The 20,974-nt window shown below is 39.3% G+C and overlaps 1 protein-coding gene across 5 annotated transcripts in view; it reads left to right on the top strand.

Annotated features, from left to right (window-relative positions):
- Positions 1-20,974, top strand: part of ARHGAP19 (Rho GTPase activating protein 19) — a 63,115-nt gene that overhangs the window by 12,807 nt on the left and 29,334 nt on the right. For 3 of the 5 annotated variants that reach the window (XM_087432364.1, XM_087432361.1, XM_004427899.3), the window contains exons 2-5: positions 14,909-15,174; positions 16,306-16,386; positions 17,868-18,077; positions 20,548-20,774. In XM_087432364.1, coding sequence (XP_087288490.1) covers positions 14,909-15,174; positions 16,306-16,386; positions 17,868-18,077; positions 20,548-20,774 — 784 coding nt within the window. Of the gene's footprint in view, positions 1-11,026; positions 11,071-14,908; positions 15,175-16,305; positions 16,387-17,867; positions 18,078-20,547; positions 20,775-20,974 lie in introns of those variants that run through there. The other 2 variants (XM_087432362.1, XM_087432363.1) reach the window with 1 other exon arrangement.

The following is a 20,974-nucleotide window of genomic DNA, read 5'->3' as shown; positions in this document are numbered from 1 at the left end:
ATCTGCTCTTCATCAGCTTCAGTTGTTGGGATGACCCTAAGCAAGAAATCAGTCATTTTTCAATCTGTGTTTGTCATCAAATAAACATGGCTCTTAACTAAGTCCACCAGTGTGAGACATACACTTACATCATTGTGTTAATAGTTTTCATTGAAAATTTGAATACAGGGTATATGCATTAAGATTGTATAGAGGTGGGGCCAGCCCTGTGGCTTAGCGGTTAAGTGCACGTGCTCTGCTACTGGCGGCCCAGGGCCCGGATCCCCCATCTGGGCACCGACGCACCGCTTGTCTGGCCATGCTGAGGCGGCGTCCCACGTACAGTAACTAAGAAAGATGTGCAACTACAACGTACAACTATCTATTGGGGCTTTGGGGAGAAAAGGAAAAAAAAGGAGGAGGATTGGCAATAGATGTTAGCTCAGGGCTGGTCTTCCTCAGCAAAAAGAGGAGGATTGGCATGGATGTTAGCTCAGGGCTGATCTTCCTCACACACACAAAAGAAAGATTGTATAGAGGAAAAAACCTAAATTTTATTAAAGCATAAAGACTTTAACTGACACAATAGATTGTTTTTAGGTGTTGAGAAATAAAAATGTTGAAAAGAAATTGGAATATTTAAATTTTTAAAAACTTCATTTCATGGCCGGCCCTGTGGCTTGGTGGTTAAGTGCGCGCGCTGCGATGCTGGTGGCCTGGGTTCGGATCCCAGGTGCGCATCGAGGCACCACTTCTCCGTTCATCCTGAGGCCGAGTCCCACATGCAGCAACTAGAAGGATGTGCAGCTACGACACACAACTATCCACTGGGGCTTTGGGGGGAAAAATAAAATAAATAAAATCTTTAAAAAAAAAAAAAAACTTCATTTCAAAAATATTATATACTTCATGCATAAAATCTCGTATATTACAATGTCATTTTTTCGTCATCACATCATCTCAACAGTTGGTGTCATTCAGACTGCGAGTGGGAAAGTATATTGTGTTTCCCCAAAGTGGAGGTTGCTTGAGATTTACTACTGTGAAAACAGTCACATAATTGCTTCCAATTTCAAAGGAGTTTTAGCAAAGGCCCAAAGATCTCTTTAAAATAGTGACGCTTGAAAGGCTGACATGTAAATGCAAATACAATAAAGCAAAAAGTGTTTGCAACCTAATTTTCAAAGTCATCTCATTGGGCCTCCTACGTGCCCATGTGCTCATTTCACCTGGAATTGGCTATGTGTACTTTTGAAAATAGAGGTAGTAGAAGAATAAATAAATAAAATCTTGTAGTACTTAGTGAATTTTAAACTTCTGGAGGCCAAAGACTTACCTTAGTTTCTTGTCCGTATATCTTAGAATTTTTTGAATTACAAAGCACTCAGTAGATCATGGTTAGTTTGATTTTATTTTATTTATTTATTTATTTATTTATTTATTTTAATAAAGCTGTTTTCTTTTTTCTTTTTTTTATAATTTTATTTATTTATTTATTTTTCCCCCAAAGCCCCAGTAGATAGTTGTATGTCATAGTTGCACATCCTTCTAGTTGCTGTATGTGGGACGCGGCCTCAGCATGGCGGGAGAAGCAGTGTGTCGGTGCGCGCCTGGGATCCAAACCCAGGCCGCCAGCAGTGGAGCACGCGCACTTAACCGCTAAGCCACGGGGCCGGCCCGGTTAGTTTGATTTTAAATGACACGTCAGTGCCTGTGATTTCTTGTTTGGCTACCATATGTCTTAGAAAAGCAATTCACCTTCTTATGCTAGTTGATGACATGATTAGGTTTGTAGAATATTGACTAAGGTATAGAAGTTCTTTTCTTAAGAATTTTCAATATGTGAACTTATGTAGATATGAACAAGTCATGTGCCAGAGCAAAAGCATTCACTGTCTCTTGGATAGTATCACTCTGGACTTTAGAACAAATGGATTTAGAAGTAGTCTTTTGGAACCTAATCTGATCATACTTAGAAATACTTTGTGTTTTAATTGCCTGAGGCTCATGGCATTTAAAGTCGGTAGGAAAAGAGAGTCTCCTGAAACTTTGACTATACTTTTTCGAGGGGTAAACAGCTTTTAGATAATGATAAGAAAGACACTGGAGCCAGCCCTGATGGCCTAGTGGTTAATGTTTGGTATGCTTCGCTTCAGCAGCCTGGGCCCAGTTCCCAGGCACGGAACCACAGCACTCATCTGTCAGTAGCCATGCTGTGGTGGTGGCTCACACAGAAGAACTAGAAGGATCCACAACTAGAATATACAACTATGTACTGGGGGTTTGGGGAGGGAAAAAAAAAAGAGAGAGACACTGTTGTGTCAGCGAAGCATCCTGTAGAACTTTCTCCAAATAAATATGGAATTTTGATGTTACTTCTCTAATACAAGTAAACTTTCTTCCCATTGTACACCAGCCTGGGAGAGAAAAATTAAGAGACGTGGCAGCAACAGAATTAATACCAATTCTTGTGACACCCAAAAGGATGAAAATTGACAAGTAAATATATGTCAATAAATTTGCATTATTGATACTTTGAGGAAGTATAATTAGCCTTTTTTTTTTTTTTGTGAGGAAGACCAGCCCTGAGCTAACATCTGATGCCAATCCTCTTTTTTTTGCTGAGGAAGACTGGCCCTAGGGTAACATCTCTGCCCATATTCCTCTACTTTCTATGGGACGCTGCCACAGCATGGCTTAACAAGTGGTTCGTCGGTGCGCGCCCAGGATCCAAACTGGCGAACCCCTTGGGCCACCGCAGCAGAGCGGGCACATTTAACTGCTTGCGCGACCGGGCCGGCCCCTATAATTAGCCTTCTTGACTGAGAACATTACATTGTCATTCAATGGGGAGAAATCTTAGGTCAGGTTTCCAAAAATGTTTTGGTTAAGAAAGAAGGTAGGCCCCGTGGCTTAGCGGTTGGGTGCGTGCGCTCTGCTACTGGTGGCCTGGTTCAGATCCCGGGAGCGTACCGCTTGTCCAGCCATGCTGAGGCGGCGTCCCACATACAGCAACTAGAGGGATGTGCAGCTATGACATACAACTATCTGCTAGGGTTTTGGGGAGAAAAAGGGGAAAAAAAGGGAGGAGGATTGGCAGTAGATGTTAGCTCAGGGCCAGTCTCCCTCAGCAAAAAGAAAAAGAGGAGGATTGGCATGGATATTAGCTCAGGGCTGATCTTCCTCACAAAAGAAAAAAAAGAAAGAAGGTAAGCAATCGGGAATTCTTTCATCTCTAAAGAGTTTGTCAATTTAATTCAGATCAAGTTGCTGTAGTAGTTTGAAATTAGTTCAAGTTGAGATCAAATATAGGGGCCAAATATATTTTTGCAGACTATTGGAGTCTAAATTAGAGATAAGAGGTCCATATTACAAAACCTTGGACAGCTACTCTTAAGGGCAGACCTTAGGATGTAAATGTTTTTACTTTTTTCCCTAAGAAATTAGATATTATTCCCTGAAATCTTGTGGTACTACGTATCAGCTTTGAACTGTTTCTGTTATTAAAAATACAAACCTGCTAGCTTGGGCACCTGAGGCTAGTTTTGTCCTTTCTCTTTACGTATAACTTTCATGATACCAGTTTAAATTTGATATGTAGAAAAAGGGAAGAATAATAGCCTCTTGTTTAATACTTGTATGTATTTCTAACAGTTCTCCATAAACTGACACATTTAAAACCATGTTTGAGAGCCAGAGGGTTGAAAGAGTAGTAAGAGAGAGCATACTTCTCTCACAGTGGTAAGTCAGGTTTAGACAACTTTATATATAGCTCATATTTTGATAGATGTTGCCAAGATTGTGGTTCTTGGAGAACAAATCAAGTTAAGCAATTCCCTGGGGAGGAAACGTTTAGTTTTGTGGGTATGCAGTTTTGATAGTAGTCAGCCAAAAGATACATCTGCAGGATACAGGGTTTTTTCCCCCACTGCCTTGAATTTTGCAGATTCATGGGTTCAACATTCTTCAAAATCACTTGCATTTCATTTTTCTGTAATTGGTTTTTCAGCTGTGGATTCTGTTTCTAGTCCTTTCACTCAGCATATCACCTTACATGTAGAGTTCCATCTAGTGGTAGAAAAAATCATTTCAGACTATAAGTAGATTATAAAAATTATCCTTTTTGAGAGGTAGGTCTTGCCTCTATATCACTCTTGGGGATAGTTGCCTAATATATGCATTTAAATACTGGAGCCCTTGCTGTCTCTGTGTGCTTACATACCTCACTGCTAATTCTCCTTGTTTTGGCCATCTATGCAAAAATTTTTATATACTTTGATTTTCATATTTACATCAAGTTGTAGCAAGATTTAGGTCAAAACTACATGGTGTCTTAAAAAAATTTTGTCGTGAAAGATGTTGATTATACATACAAGTATGTAGAATAATATAGTCAATACTCACTCTTCCTATCACCCAGCTTCAACAAATCCTAACATTTGACATATTTACTTCAAACGAATCCCTCCCTTTTCCCCACAGCTCAGTGATTTATCCCAAGAACATTACTAGCACCCTAGAAGCTTCCCTTATGCCCTCTTGCCTCGCCTTAATCACTAACCCCCAAAGGTAACCATTATCCTGAATTTTATGGTAAATACATCTTTGCTTCTCTTTATAATTTTGCCACTTAAGCAAGTATCTCTAAACCCTGTAGCTTTTTCTGTTTTTAAATTTGATAGAAATGACATTATGTGCTAAGTAGTTGTCTGTGTGTGTGTGTGTGTGTGTGTGTGTGAGAGAGAAAGAGAGAGAGAAAGACTTCTTTTGCTCATCATTATATATGAAATTCATCCATAATGGTGCATATAACTGGAGTTTGTCCATTTTTATTGCTGTAAAATATGCCATTATATATGCCACATTTTTTTAAGCCATTCTGCTGGACATTTTTCTTCCAACTTTGGCTGTTTAAAAAGTAATGTTTCTTTTTTTTTTGTGAGGAAGATCAGCCCTGAGCTAACATCCATGCTAATCCTCCTCTTTTTTTTTGCTGAGGAAGACCAGCTCTGAGCTAACATCTATTGCCAATCCTCCTCCTTTTTTTTTCCCCCCAAAGCCCCAGTAGATACTTGTATGTCACAGTTGCACATCCTTCTAGTTGCTGTATGTGGGACACGGCCTCAGCATGGCCGGAGAAGCGGTGCGTTGGTGCGCGCCCAGGATCTGAACCCGGGCCACCAGTAGCAGAGCGCGTGCACTTAACCGCTAAGCCACAGGGCCGGCCCAAAAATTAATGTTTCAGTGAACGTTCTTGTTTGTAATTTTTGGTGCACATATGGCTACACATGTTAGGCATGTTTTAGAATTAGGCATGGGTCATAGGATACACTTTTGTTCAACTTTAGTAGATAAAGCCAGTTTTCTAAAATGGTTGTACCAATTTATAGCCCCACTAGCAGTATAAAAGAGTTCCTGTTACTTTCTCTAAACCTTGGTATGGTCAAACTCTTTAATTTATCCATTCTGTAAGATAATACTTTGTTATTGCTTTTTAATTTGCATTTTCTTGATGTCTAAGTATATTGAGCAGTTTTTTTCGTGAATATATTGTCCATTTGGCTATCCTTTTTTTAAATTTTATTTATTTATTTATTTGTGAGGAAGATCAGCCCTGTGCTAACATCTGCCAATCCTCCTCTTTTTTTTCTGGGGAAGACTGGCCCTGGGCTAACATCCGTGCCCATCTTCTTCCACTTTATATGGGACGCTGCCACAGCATGGCTTGCCAAGCGGTGCGTTGATGTGTGCCCGGGATCTGAACCGGCAAACCCTGGGCCGCTGCAGTGGAGTGTGTGCACCTAACTGCTTGCGCCACCGGGCTGGCCCCTGGCTATCCTTTTTTATGATATTGTATTGAAATCTCATACCCATTTTTCTGTTGGGTTGTTTTTTTCTTGATTAGTAGGAATTCTTAATATATTCAGAATATGAACCCTTTTTTTGCTATGCATATTACAGATATATTTTCCCACTCTGTCTTGCTTTTTCACTTTCTTTTCTTTTCTTTTTTTTTTCTTTGTGAGGAGATCAGCCCTGTGCTAACATCTGCCAATCCTCCTCTTTTTTTGCTGAGGAATACAGACCCTGGGCTAACATCCGTGCCCATCTTCCTCCAGTTTATTTTTATTTTATTTTATTTTCTTTTTTCAAATTTTGTATTTATTTAAGATGGTGTTTTTTTTTTTTTATTTTTGTGAGGAAGATTGGCCCTGAGCTAACATCTGCCAATCCTCCTCTCTTTTTGCTGAGGAAGACTGGCCCTGGGCTAACATCCGTGCCCATCTTCCTCCACCTTATATGGGATGCCACCACAGCATGTGCATGCACTTAACTGCTTGCGTCACCGGGCCGGCCCCTTCCTCCACTTTATATGGGACGCCGCCACAGCGTGGCTTGCCAAGCAGTGGGTCGGTGCGTGCCTGGGATCAGAACCAGCGAACCCTGGGCCGCCGCAGCAGAGCACGCGCACTTAACTGCTTGTGCCACCGGGCTGGCCCTCTTTTTTTTTTTTGTAAGGAAGATTAGCCCTGAGCTAACATCCATTTGCCAATCCTCCTCTTTTTGCTGAGGAAGATTGGCCCTGGGCTAACATCTGTGCCCATCTTCCTCTACTTTATATGGGACGCTGCCACAGCATGGCTTAACAAGCAGTGTGTCGGTCAGTGCCCAGGATCCGAACCTGTGAACCTTGGGCCTCTGAAGCGGAGCTTGTGAACTTAACCACTGCGCCACTAGGCTGGCCCCACTTTTTCTTTCTTTCTTTTTTTTTTTTCTTTTTTTGGAGGAAGATCAGTCCTGAGCTAACATCCATGCCAATCCTCCTCCTTTTTTTCCCCAAAGCCCCAGCAGATAGTCGGACGTCATAGTTGCACAGCTTTCTAGTTGCTATATGTGGGACCCGGCCTCAGCATGGCCGGAGAAGCAGTGGGTGCGCGCCCGGAATCCGAACCCCGGCCGCCAGTAGCGGAGCGTGCACACTTAACCGCTAAGCCACGGGGCTGGCCCCCAGGCCCCACTTTTTCACTTTCTTAATGGTGTCTTTTGATAAATACAAGTTCTTATTTTAGTGAAGTCAAAAGTATTAATCTTTTTCTTTATGGTTAATATGTTTTATGTGTTATTTAAAAATTATTTCCCCACCCTGAGTTCAAGAATATATTCTTCTATATTACTCTCTAGTAGGTTTATTCTTTTGCTATTCACCTTTTTTTTTTTTTTAAAGATTTTATTTATTTATTTTTTCCCCCCAAAGCCCCAGTAGATAGCTGTACGTCATAGTTGCACATCCTTCTAGTTGCTGTATGTGGGACGCGGCCTCAGCGTGGCCGGAGAAGCAGTGTGTTGATGCGCGCCGGGATCCGAACCCGGGCCACCAGCAGCGGAGTGCCCGCACTTAACCTCTAAGCCACGGTGCCGGCCCGCTATTCACCTTTAAATCTACAATTTACCTGGAATTGATCTTTGCATATAGTGTGAGATAGGTGTCAATTTTCATTTTCCCCCTATAGATGTTCAAGTGACCCAGCACCATTTAATGAAAGGTCATTCACTCCCCACTGATTTATAGTACCACCTTTATCCTGAATCCAGTAAAGAAAGTCGAAGAAAGAAAGTAATACAGATCAAAGCAGAAATTAATGAAATAAACAACAACAGTGTAATAGAGGGATTCAACAAAATCAGAAGCTGGAACCTTGGGGCTGGCCCCGTTGCATAGTAGTTAAGTTTGGGGCACTCCACTTCAGCAGCCCTGGTTTGTGGGTGGTATCCCAGAGTGGACCTACACCACTCGTCAACCCACATACAAGATAGAGGAAAACTGGCACAGGTGTTAACTCAGGGCTAATTTTCCTCAAGCAAAAAAAGCGGAAGATTGGCAACAGATGTTAGCTCAGGGCAAATCTTCCTCAGCAAAAAAAAAAAAAAAAAGCTGGAACCTTGACAAAGCTAATAAAATTGATAAACCTCTAATAAGATTCATAAATTAAAAAAGAGAGGAAACAAATTACCAATATCAGGAACAAAGAGGACATCACCGTGGAACCTAGACATATTAAAAAGTTCCTCAGAGGATATTATAAACAAGTTTGTGCAAATAAAGTTTGAAATTTATGTGAAATAGACAAATTCCTAGAAATATGCAACTTAACCAAAATTAATACAAGAAGAAATAGAAAATTTGAACAGTCATATAACACAAAATACATTGAATATATCATTAAAAACCTTCTCACAAAGAAAACTCTGGGTCCATATGGCTTCATCAGCCAATTCGATCAAACATTTAAAGAAGAAATAACACCAATCTCACATAAACTTTTTCAGAAAACAGAAAAATAAGACAGTCTCCAACTAACTTTATAAGGCCAGCACAGCCTTGATACAAAACCTGATGAAGACAACGAAGAAAGGACAATTCTGTGACAGTTACTTATAAACGTATATGGAGAAACCTAAACAAACTATTATCAAACCAAATTCAGCAACATATAAAAATGATTATATTTGACATCGGTCTTAGAAGCAAGCATCTTTTCGAATACCATCCCTACTCAGGCAAGGGAAACAAAAGCAAAAATAAACAAATGGGACTACGTCAGATTAAAGAGCTTCTGCAAAGCAAAGGAAACCAGCAACGAAACGAAAAGACATGGGGCTGGCTCGGTGGTGCAGCGGTTAAGTGCGTGTGCTCTGTTTTGGTGGCCCTGGGTTTGCAGGTTTGGATCCCGGGCATGCACCAACGCACCACTTGTCAAGCCATGCTGTGGCGGCGTCCCATATAAAGTAGAGGAAGATGGACATGGATGTTAGCCCAGGACCAGTCTTCCTCAGGAAAAAAGAGGAGGATTGGCGTCGGGTGTTAGCTCAGGGCTGATCTTCCTCACACACACACACACACACACACACACACACAACGAAGACAACCCATCAACTGGGATAAAATATTTGCAGATCATGTATCCGACAAGGGGTTAATCTCCAAAGTATATAAAGAAGTCATGCAACTCAACAACAAAAAAACAAACAAGCCGATCAAAAAGTGGGCAGAGGATATGAACATATTTTTCCAAGGAAGATATACAGATGGCCAGTAGGCATGTGAAAAGATGTTCAACAACACTAATCATTAGGGAAATGCAAATAAAACTACAGTGAGACCTTACACCTGTTAGAATGGCCATAATTACCAAGACAAAAAATAACATGTTGGAGAGTATGTGGAGAAAAGGGAACCCTCATACACTGCTGGTGGGAATGCAAACTGGTGCAGCCACTACGGAAAACAGTATGGAGATTTCTCAGAAAATTAAAAATAGAACTGTCATATGGCCCAGCTATCCCACTACTGGGTATTTATCCAAAGAACTTGAAATCAACAATTCAAAGACACTTATGCACCCCTATGTTCATTGCAGCATTATTCACAATAGCCCAAAAGTGGAAGCAACCCAAGTGCCCATCAACTGATGTATAGATAAAATGTGGTGTATATATATACAGTGGAGTTCTACTCAGCCATAAAAAAGACAAAATCATCCCATTTGCAACAACATGGAGGGACCCTGAGGGTATTATGTTAAGCAAAATAAGCCAGACAGAGAAAAGAAATACTGCATGATTACACTCATATGTGGAAGATAAACAAACATGTCGACAAAGAGAACAGATTAGTGGTTACCAGATGGGAAGGGGGTTGGAGGGTGGGCATAAGGGGTAAAGGGGCACATATGTATGGTGACTGACAAATAATAATGTACAACTAAAATTTCACAACGTTATAAACTATTATGATCTCAATAAAATAAAAGATAGTACATCATAACAACATTGGGTTTATTCTAGAAATGTAAGGTTGATTTAACACTAATCAGTATCATTCACCACATTACCAAAATAAAGGAGAAAAATCATATCATCAATAGATGCACACAAAAAATTTGATAAAATTAAGTACTGACTCATGATTATAAATAAATAGATAAATAGATAAATTACTCTTAGCAAACTAGGAATAAAAAGATATCGCTGGAATCTAATAGTTTTTGCCAAAATGATGGGTGGGGAAAGATACTGTTTTTCAATTTGCTTTAACCCTTATAACTTCTCAAGTTGAGATTCTTTTCGTATTTATTAGTCATTTAGGCAGCCTCTCCTATGAATTACTTCTATGTCCATATCCTTTGACTAATTTTCTTTGAGTTGAGTGTATTTTTCTTATAAATTTTAGGCATACTGATAAATTCTGAATACTAATCATTTATATGCATGACAAATGTTTTCTTTCCAGTTTATAGCTTGTCTTTTATTATTACTTTTAAAGTTTTAAATTTATTTGTTATTTATTTATTTATTATGAATGGGTAGTATGTTCACATGAATCAAAAATCCGGAAAATACAAAAGAGCGTACAATGAAAAGTTTCTCTACCACTTCTGGTCTTTCATCCAGTTCCTCTCTCCAGAGGCATTGTGACTTCATTTTTTAAGAACTTTGTTTAAAATGTCATTTGTTGTACAGACATTTTAAATTTTAATGTAGTTAAATGTATCAGTCTTTTCTTTGTGGATTGTGCTTTTAATGTCTTGTTTAGGAAACCTTTCCTCTGCCTCATTAATTTATTCTATACGGTTTTCTAAACTTTTTAAAGTTTAGCTTTTCATATTAAGATCTTTATTCTGCCTGGAATTTATTTTTTGTGTGTGATGTGAGGTAGGGATCACCCTTCCCTCCATATTGTAAAATGACTTGTCCTTACACTCTTACGTTGTGTGATTGTTTTGTCTAATACAGCTTTCAGTGTGATGGGAGACTACTGTTGAGCTTCATCTATGCGTTTGCAAATAAAATTAACTGGGCTAGTTTTTTATTTCTGTTTTGTTCCTACTTGCAGATGAATGCTTAGAGTCCTAATAAGTACTGCCTTTCAAGCTCCATAATGTGCCCTTTTGTCCTCTAACATGTCTGGAATTTGTGTAGGCTGTGATGGGGCAGGGAAAGGAAGGTTACTTTGTCACAACAAACAAGGAGAAAGCTTTTTTCCTGTCTCTTCAATTTACCAATGCCTCATCAGAAGCTTTCAGCACTTATGTAAGAAATTTATTTTTCTTGAACTTGAGCAAACTTAGAGTTTGTTTTAAAATAAGATACTGTGGAGTAGGAAGTTGTTTTTGCTTAAATATAGTATATTTTTCTTTAGTCCTAGGAATCTTTTAAGTTCTTAACCATGTTCCTTGATATTCTCAGCTTTATATTATGGTATTGTTTATTCTGTAGAAAGGGATTTAGTGGGTTTCATGATATGGGGATAATTTAAAAACATAACCCACTGTTTCTGTCTTTTCCATCTCTCATCTTCCATTTTACTTCTTTTTTAACCATTTCTCTCTCTTATATCTTGTCTTACCAGCTGATCCACTCAGAAAAAGTGAGGAAGAGGAAGAAAAAGAACTAGGTTAAAGAAATTAAAGTGAGGCAAAACAAGAGTGAATGATCATGGGAAGGAAGGGGAGAGAAAGCAGAAGGGGAAAAGAAACTGAGATTGCTTATTAGTTATGTTAGGACTCCCAAGGTATCTTTTTCTTATATTTCTTGTGAATAGATAGGGGTAGGCTTAAACTTATTTATTCTTCTACCTGTTCTGCCAATCTAGGAGGAAGCTGACTTGGGGGTGTTGACCAGGTAGAAGGGATTCTGTGAGAAACAATGTAGCTAGGGCTTTGTGTTTCTAGCTCCTTTCTCACTAGTGTATTTGATCCAGTTTAGTGCTGGAGGGTGAACTGTGATTTAAGTTTTGGAATCTTAACTGAGTCTTACTCTGGATATTAATAAAATAAAGATATGGAGGTTACTTGTGTGTATGTGTTTCTATTTCAGGAATATAATGGGTGCTATTCATGTACATTTATATGTTAGAACTAATTTGATCTGAAATCTATTTTTCAGAATTAAAAGTGATGTGAAGTCCATAAAATGATAGTTTAGACCCAAGAAATTATAAGACTCTTTTCAGTGCTAATGCATCTCATGATTTTCTGGCTCTCTCAGTAGAGTAGTAATTTCTCATTGGCAGTGATTATAAACAGTAGTTTTATATTGACTGTTTTTTGACTGAAATAAGCTAACATTAAAAAAAAAGAGGCTTTGTTAACAGTTTAGGATGAAGTTGCTTTTGATTTTAATTGGCTTATATTATAATCATTGGCATCTTTTTTTATAATTTTATTTTATTTTAAAGATTTTATTTATTCATTTTTTTCCCCCCAAAGCCCCAGTAGATAGTTGTATGTCGTAGGTTCACATCCTTCTAGTTGCTGTACGTGGGACTCGGCCTCGCGTTGGACGGAGAAGCGGTGCCTTGGGGCGTGCCCGGGATCCGAACCCGGGCCGCCAGCATCAGAGCGCACGCACTTAACCGCTAAGCCACGGAGCCGGCCCTATAATTTTATTTTATTTATTTTTCCCCCAAAGCCCCAGTAGATAGTTGTATGTCATAGCTGCACATCCTTCTAGCTGCTGTATGTGGGACGCGGCCTCAGCATGGCCAGAGAAGCAGTGCATTGGTGCGCGCCCGGGATCCGAACCCAGGCCGCCAGCAGTGAAGCACGCGCACTTAACCACTAAGCCACGGGGCCAGCCCTCATTGGCATCTTTAAATTTTTTTTTTTTTTCCAAGGAAGATCAGCCCTGAGCTAACATCCATGCCAATCCTCCTCTTTTTGCCGAGGAAGACCGGCTCTGAGCTAACATCTATTGCCAGTCCTCCTCCTTTTTTCCCCCCAAAGCCCCAGCAGATAGTTGTATGTCATAGTTGCACATCCTTCTAGTTGCTGTATGTGGGACGCCACCGCCTCAGCATGGCCGGAGAAGCGGTGCGTGGGTGCCCGCCCCGGATCCGAACCGGGCCGCCACTAGCGGAGCGCGTGCACTTAACCGCTACGCCAGGGGGCCGGCCCCTGGCGTCTTTCAATTTATACAGGAAAAACAACCTATCTTAGTGTGTAAAAAGGTTGATTACACAAGCATTTTAAGTTCTCTTTCTTTGATGACTTTTTGACTTGAGAACACACATTCATAATTTTTTATTTTTATGTGAATTCTTAATATATGTAATAATATATTATCATTGTAGAGAAAAGAAGAAATTTAGTAGCCACCAACTGAAGATGTGAGCTATTGATTAAAATGATGTAATAATTTTTCAAGGAAGTAGAGATGAACTTTGAAGTTTATGCATGCCTTTTTTTCATTTTACCATTATTAAATATCATCCATGTAGTGTTGGCAAAATGTGTTATAGATTAGTTTTATTTAATATTTTGAGGTGTCATTTTTCCTGGAACAGTGCTTTGATAAACCGAGGGTGTCGTGGAAGACTTTTAAGTTGTGTTTTTATTGTGGAAATGTTTGTATGAGTCAGGTGAATTTTGACTTTGCCTGACAGATGTGATGACTTGTCCTTTTTGGCTTGTGTTATATCTACTCATCGGTTATATAACAGATGACTGTTTATAAAATAAGGATTAAAACAAGCCATTAGAGATAATTAATAATGGATACAAACAAGTGGTGATATGTCTGCTACAAGAGACGGAATAACACAGTTCTTACATATAACATATTAAAAGTAAAAAAGAGTATAGTAGTTAGGCATTAGGAAACAAAGAATAGGGAAGAAAATATTTCTGAGAGTCAAGGAGCTTTGCTAGGAGTATAGCCCAAGTAATGTAGGAGTGGAAAACCAGCTAAGATCAGAGGCCAAGAGAGCATATCTGCTTAGTATTACTCAGTGATAGAAGAGTGAAATTAGAAGCAAAATAAAGTGCCCTAGAGAGAAGAACCTGTCTGAGCAAGTGTTGGATGTAGCTAATGGGCCAGAGGCATCCAGAATTGAAGGATTTTAAAATGAAACCTATTTCTGGCCCTAGGCAAGCCTGAATTAGGATCTATTTTATGTACCTGTAAGTGCCTTCCATTCTAGTGAAGGCTTTTTGGTTATGAGGAACAGAGTCCAAGGGCGCCTGGCTCAGTTAAGGGGGGCTGATTAGAAGGAAACACCTGCCTGCTTAGGAAGCCAGGAACCAAAGAACCCTATGGGTAGAGTAATGTCTTCAAAATGTCTATTACACTATTTAGAGGTAGTTTTAGCTCTTAAATAGAGCCTGAATGTGGTATTGTCAGCAGTTGATCACTGCATGGGAAATACTGTATAGTACTGTCTGTATTCCCAAGAAGGCCTTAATTTAATGATACCCATTGCTGTGTTAAGGGGAACAGCTGCAGGTCTGATGTCTTACAAGTCTTTAACGGTAATAATTCAGAGCTTGACTGTTTCAGTAAGGAAATATGGTCTATGTGACTACCAATTCTAGCATACTGTTAGACTTGGGAGGCTGTAAGGATCTGTATCTTCCTGTATATGGCTGAAATTAAAAGGCAAATTCAGGTGAAATCAGAGAGGGTATTTGGTGTCTTTTCTTTAAACTAAATTCCTGAGGATCTAGGTGGGTATAACCTAAATAGCAACAAGCCCAAATTATCTTCTTTTGTGTAGTCAGCAGATTAAGAATTAGGTTTTTCAGGGCCGGCCCCGTGGCTTAGCGGTTGAGTGCTCGCGCTCCGATGCTGGCGGCCTGGGTTTGGATCCCGGGCGCGCACCGACGCACCGCTTCTCCGGCCATGCTGAGGCCGCGTCCCACATACAGCAACTAGAAGGATGTGCAACTATGACATACAACTATCTACTGGGGCTTTGGGGGAACAATAAATAAATAAAATTATAAAAAAAAAAAAAAAAAGAATTAGGTTTTTCAAAAGGCCAATGTATAGATTAACCCACAGAAAGAGTGAATAATTGTATGGTTGAGAGACTGTGAGAAACACATACAAAAATGATCCCCTAAAGATTCTTCTGTTTCATTTTTTTCAGTGATGCCATCTGCAATTTTGCTATCTGCAATGACTCGTCCCTTCGAGGTCAGCCCATTATCTTCAATCCTGACTTTTTCGTGGAGAAACTCCGACATGAGAAACCTGAGGTGTTCACCGAGTTGGTGGTCAGCAATATCACAAGGCTCATTGATTTACCTGGAACTGAGTTGGCTCAGCTCATGGGAGAAATGGACCTTAAGTTGCCTGGTGGGGCCGGCCCAGCATCAGGATTCTTCCGGTCTCTAATGTCTCATAAGCGAAAGGGTAGGAGATGTGCCTGTGAAGCATGGGCTGCTTCCTGGGTTTCACTATTGACATCTGCACGTTCATTGAGGAGTTGCTATTACTGTAAAGCATTTTTTTTTTTTTTTGTGAGGAAGATCGGCCCTGAGCTAACATCTGCCAATCCTCCTCTTTTTGCTGAGGAAGACTGGCCATGGGCTAACATCCATGCCTATCTTCCTCCACTTGACATGGGACGCCGCCACAGCATGGCTTGACAAGCGGTGCGTCGGTGTGCGCCCAGGATCCGAACCGGCAAACCCCGGGCCGCCGCAGCGGAGCACGCGCACTTAACCGCTTGCGCCACCGGGCCAGCCCCCGGAAAGCATTTTTTGTCACTTTATTAAGTAGTAAAACCTTAAGTAATATTAATAAAAATTATAAAAACAGGCTATTAAACTAAAGCAAAGATATCAGTCCCTGAGAGTTGACATCATTAGTTTAGGTAGTTATCAGGGACAGCTTGATTTTCATGCCCTATTAATATTGTACTAAAATAATATTAAAAAAAACAAAGTTTCACAGCTGGAGAGTACAATAAAGAAAGTTTGAACATTTTTTATTGCAGTAGTTCTCAAATGTTTTCATTCCATAGAATGCTTTGATGAGGCAGATACCTATGAATCACCCAAAAAAAGCCTTCCCAGAAAATAAATTCTAGCACTACTGTTGATAAGATATTAAAGAGGTACAATTTTATTTTATTAAATATAGGTAAATCATTATGGTAGCAAAAAAATTTGAACATTGTAACAGATCAGACCGAGTACCAGCCCTAGTGGATAGTTTGTCATCCCTTGACTGTCCTGGCTCTAAGTTCTGGTTTTTGTTTGTTTTTAAATAAAATATCAACGTTCTAGATATTGTTACTTAAATAAGAAGATGGTCTTTGCCTTCAAGGAAGCTACAGTCTAATATTAAACTTGCGGGGAGTTGATTGAGAGTTGTTCTGATTGCATTTTCTGGTGCACTTCCAGCTCTAAGGTTTTTGTTTACTGACTCTGTGAAAACATTTGCTGAACTGTAACATAGGATGCTTGAGGGGTTTTCAGTGTGCTGATTTTGTACTATTTGTGGAAGATATAGCCTTGTCCTATCGTATGTTTTTTTTAGAAAAAGGAGTGGTATTTGGATCCCCACTGACGGAGGAAGGCATTGCCCAGATATACCAACTGATTGAATATCTACACAAAAGTAAGACCACTCGAAATGTTGTTGTACTTTGTTAATGAATTGGCAGTTTTCTATTGAGAGCTAACATCCTTGAATTAGTAGATGCCAAATAACCATCACCAAAGACACTAATCAGCGGTAATTTCAGGTGGCATGTTCTAAATATATTTCCTTTTAAATTTTATCTCGTGTATTGATTTGTTTTGTACTCTCAAAGATGTATATACATTATAGTGACTATGAAATCACATATTTCCCTCAACTCAGAGAGACATTTTTTCTGGAAAAATACATTGTCCCTAAAGAATCATAATATTTACTCAAGGAAGCATAATTTATCACCAAAGATATTTTTCATCTCTAGAATTCTATGATTAAAATACACTCTTCACTTAATTCCTATTTCATTTTTTAGTAGTCATCGTGGTTATGTCATTGCTCTAAGTGCTTGGCACAGCTGAGTGTATGTGAAATGTGTGGCTTTATGTAATGCCTTGATAAATTCAACACTAACACTTATTTATGACTTACTCTATGTGGGACATTGTGCTAGGAGCTAGAGCAGAGGTTGCAAACTGATGGCTTAAAGGCTTAAGTCATCTACATTCATGTTTTTGTTTGGTTGGCAAAGGATTAAATTAAAAATAAAATTAGTTATCAATGTTGTAAAATGGAGAAAGTCCAGGTTTTCCACTTCTCTGGATCATAGGAAGATTTAGCATCCTTGGGCCCTGTTGCTACTTGGACACAGTCAGCTAGAGCACGGGTGTGTGCTCTCTAGTTTGTGATGGTTGCCATTCGTTCATTTACTATTACCTGCCTGGCCCTGTAGGTGTTTGAACTTGGATTCCTTAGGGGGCTATACAAAGATAAATATATGTCTAAGCTGAAGCGTGAACTCTCACAGTTCTTCCCGAGCAAACCAAAGCTATATGTCCCATCTTTTTTATCCCCTTAGGTTAGCTTAGAACCTAGTTGGGAGGGAAGTTTAGTTGGGATGACCCTAAGCTTCTGGGCATCTCTTAGACTGAAAGGTGATCTGACAGGTTAGAGTTCTAATTCCTGGGGCAACGTAGAGACTCTAGATTCATTTTGGGCTGGGAAACTGTTTACAGGAGCAACGAACCTCCGCAGATGCACTTAGCCCCCACCACACAAAGTGTGGGATGACCAAAGGAAATGGGTCTTCTGGGAGATTTGGCTTTTCTTCCAACTTGTTTTTCAAGCTCATTTCAACCATTGTTTAGGTTAGATTCAGTCTCCAGATGTGGCTCTGGAGGTTGAATGACCCTTGGGTGGACCATCTCTTAGTCAGGGATGTTCAGATATGTCTCCTCAGAGGCCAGCAGGTTCTAACTTACTCTGGGATAAAAGGCAAAAACGTTCTTCAAGGTGTTTGTAAAGGATTTTCAAGTGTAAAGTAATCTTTTGTAGACTTAAATTATAATGTCTCTTTCTGCTTCCTTTTTGCATGTCCTCTGTTTTTCTTCCATGCTAAACAGACTTGCGAGTAGAGGGTTTGTTTAGAGTACCAGGGAATAGTGTCCGACAGCAGATTTTAAGGGATGCTCTCAATAATGGAACTGATATTGACTTGGAATCAGGGGAGTTTCACTCAAATGATGTTGCCACCTTGCTGAAGATGTTTCTAGGAGAGTTACCTGAGCCCCTGCTGACACATAAACATTTCCATGCACACCTCAAGATTGCTGGTGAGTATAGGAGGTTAGAAGGAGATGGGAATACATTTCTTTCAATTTATTAAAGTCATTTGGAATTTTCTGTTGTTTGTAACCCACAGCAATACTTCTACTAATATTGGTTAAGACTTCATGATATTTCTAGGCTCTCTGGGTACTCATAAGTATTGGCCAGTTAAGTTGGATTTAATCAGATGTTTTTCTTGCCGAATACAGTTCTTTAAAGATAAAGTCTGGGTTTTATTTATTTTTATATTCCTGATGGAAGCTAGCATGTGCTTTGAACATTTTAGTTGCTCAATAAATATATGCTTTTCAGTGGATTGATTCACATACCTGAAATGGTTACGGGTTTGGTATATTTGCCCTGGTTTGGGGCTTTTGCTAAGTATTATTATGCCTCAATTGAGATCATCTCTACCCTTGGAAGTTTGTTTTTTAAAAAGAATTTTATTTGTTTTCTAAATAGGCAATACATTCACATGGATCAAAATTCAAAAGGTTCGAAAGAGTATACAGTGAAAAGCCTCTCTTCCACCCCTGTTTCCAAGCACTCAGTTTTTCTTCCTAGAGGCAACCAATGCTATTGATTTCTAATATATCCTTCCAGAGAATTTTATACACTTAAAAACACTTGCATATATTCCTTTTCTCTCTTTTTATGTAATGGTAGGGTATTATATACATGGTTCTGTGGTTTGCTTTTTTCACTTAGTGTGTCTTGGAGAATGTTCCATTTTCAGCTCATAAATAGTTTCCTCATTCTCCTTTATGCCTGTGTGGTAGGGAATTCATTCTTAAATTGCACAGCTGTTCTACTGCTCTAGGCTCTAAGTGCACACGGCGTCAAAATCCATACTGCATTTACTTAGTTTTCTGCCCTTGAGCATTTTCCTCTTCTCATTTTAAGGAAACTAAATATAAGATTTTTTTCTTTTAAATAATTTTTACTACTTAAAAAAAAAAACCTACTTTTGAATTTCTAAAATCTAATAAGATTAGATTATTTTTTAGCACTTTTGGTAACAATCCAGATGATACAAATGAGTAAATATTGGTAGAATGTTATATAACTTTACAGTTATTTTGGAGAGAAATAAAGTTGTTGAATCTTTGAAAAAGATATGGAAAATACTGATAAGTTCTTTTTTATAAGAGTTAACATGAAGAATGCATGCTCTGTTTGCTTTCCTGTTGAGTTAATTTAGTGCAGTGTTTGAAATCCTGCCCTCCAGGACTCTGTGATTCACTGTTCTTTGAGGTCATATTGAGGTGTGGCACAGCTGTAGTGTTTGATATGCCCTGCTGATAACTGGAAGGGAGTTTTGTTTTCAATTTCATATTGACAGGGAATATTTTCTAGAAATATTACCTCCTTTCCTTAAGCTGGAATTATGACTAAAGTTAAACAGCTTAAACAACACACTGTAATCATTTTCAGGTCTATATGAATTATATCCAAATGGTTATCAGTGTCTTTTGAAATTCTTATTATCCACGGGATTGTTTTTATTGATAACCTGTATAGCCTGTTAGGGGAGAGACTGATTCTGACTCCATGAGGAGCTACCTGGATTATCCTGTTATCAGGGCATAATTCACTTTCATATTTCTTTTAGCAGTAAAATATCTGGGTGAGGAAAAGTGAAGGGAGTGGCATTATTAAAGATGTGTGTGGACATGTTTTCATTTCTCTTGGGTATATACCTAGGAATGGAATTCCTGGGTCATATGATAATTCTTATGTTTTAACTTTTTGAGGACTGGCAAACTGTTTTCCAAAGTGGTTTTGCGCCATTTTACTTTCCCACCAGCAATGTAGGAGGGTTTAATTTTCTCAGCGTTCTTGCCAACACTTGTTATTGTCAGTCTTTTTGATTATAGCCATGCTAGTGATTATGAAGTAGTATCTCATTGTGATTTTGATTTGCATTTCCCTGATAGCTAGTGATACTGAGTATACAAATGATTATTGGCCAGTCATATATCTTCTTTGGAGAAATGTTTATTCAAGTCTTTTGCCCATCTTTTGATTGGGTTTTTGTATTCTTTTTTTTTTTTTGTGAGGAAGATCAGCCCTGAGCTAACATCTGCCAATCCTCCTCTTTTTTTTCTTGGTTGAGGAAGACTGGCCCTGGGCTAACATCCGTGCCCATCTTCTCCACTTTATATGGGACGCCGCTGCAGCATGGCTTGCCAAACAGTGCGTTGGTGCGCGCCCGGGATCCCAATCGGCGAACCCCGGGCCGCCGCAGTGGGGCGCGCGCACTTAACCACTTGTGCCACCGCTGGCCCCAGGTTTTTGTCTATTATTGAATTATATTGGTATTATTTTGTTTTGTATTTTGCTGTAAGCTCTGTTTATGCCTGATTCTTTTTTTTCTTTCTTTGATGGGAGTTGTGGGGAGGATAATAGTAGGAGTATTGATTTTTCTTGCTTATATTTTCTTTCTCCTTTGCAATCATCTCTTTGGTCCTCAAGATTTGATGCAGTTTGATGATAAAGGAAACAAAACCAATGTACCGGATAAGGAGCGGCAAATTGAGGCTCTTCAGTTACTCTTCCTCATTCTTCCTCCACCCAATCGTAACTTGCTGAAATTATTGCTTGATCTCCTGTACCAGACAGCAAAGAAACAAGATAAGAATAAGATGTCTGCCTATAACCTTGCCCTTATGTTTGCGCCCCATGTCCTGTGGCCAAAAAATGTGAGTGTTGAGGGGAAGAGCAAAGACTGCTTGGTTTTCTTGGGCTGGGCCTCATCCTATGGCTGTACCTTGGTGAGGTTATCAAGGGTCCAAGGTCTAGTCGTCAGCTTTACAAGGTTAGGAACTTACTTTATTAGTTCATTTAAGAGTCATCAAACCTGGGAGGGCCGATTCCTGTTAACTTCGCTTAGAAATCAGTC

Source organism: Ceratotherium simum, chromosome 6 (genome assembly GCF_057802395.1).
Source record: "Ceratotherium simum simum isolate JZ-2026a chromosome 6, ASM5780239v1, whole genome shotgun sequence".
Taxonomy (NCBI): Eukaryota; Metazoa; Chordata; class Mammalia; order Perissodactyla; family Rhinocerotidae; genus Ceratotherium; species Ceratotherium simum.
This window is presented reverse-complemented; position numbering and strand designations above follow the sequence as displayed.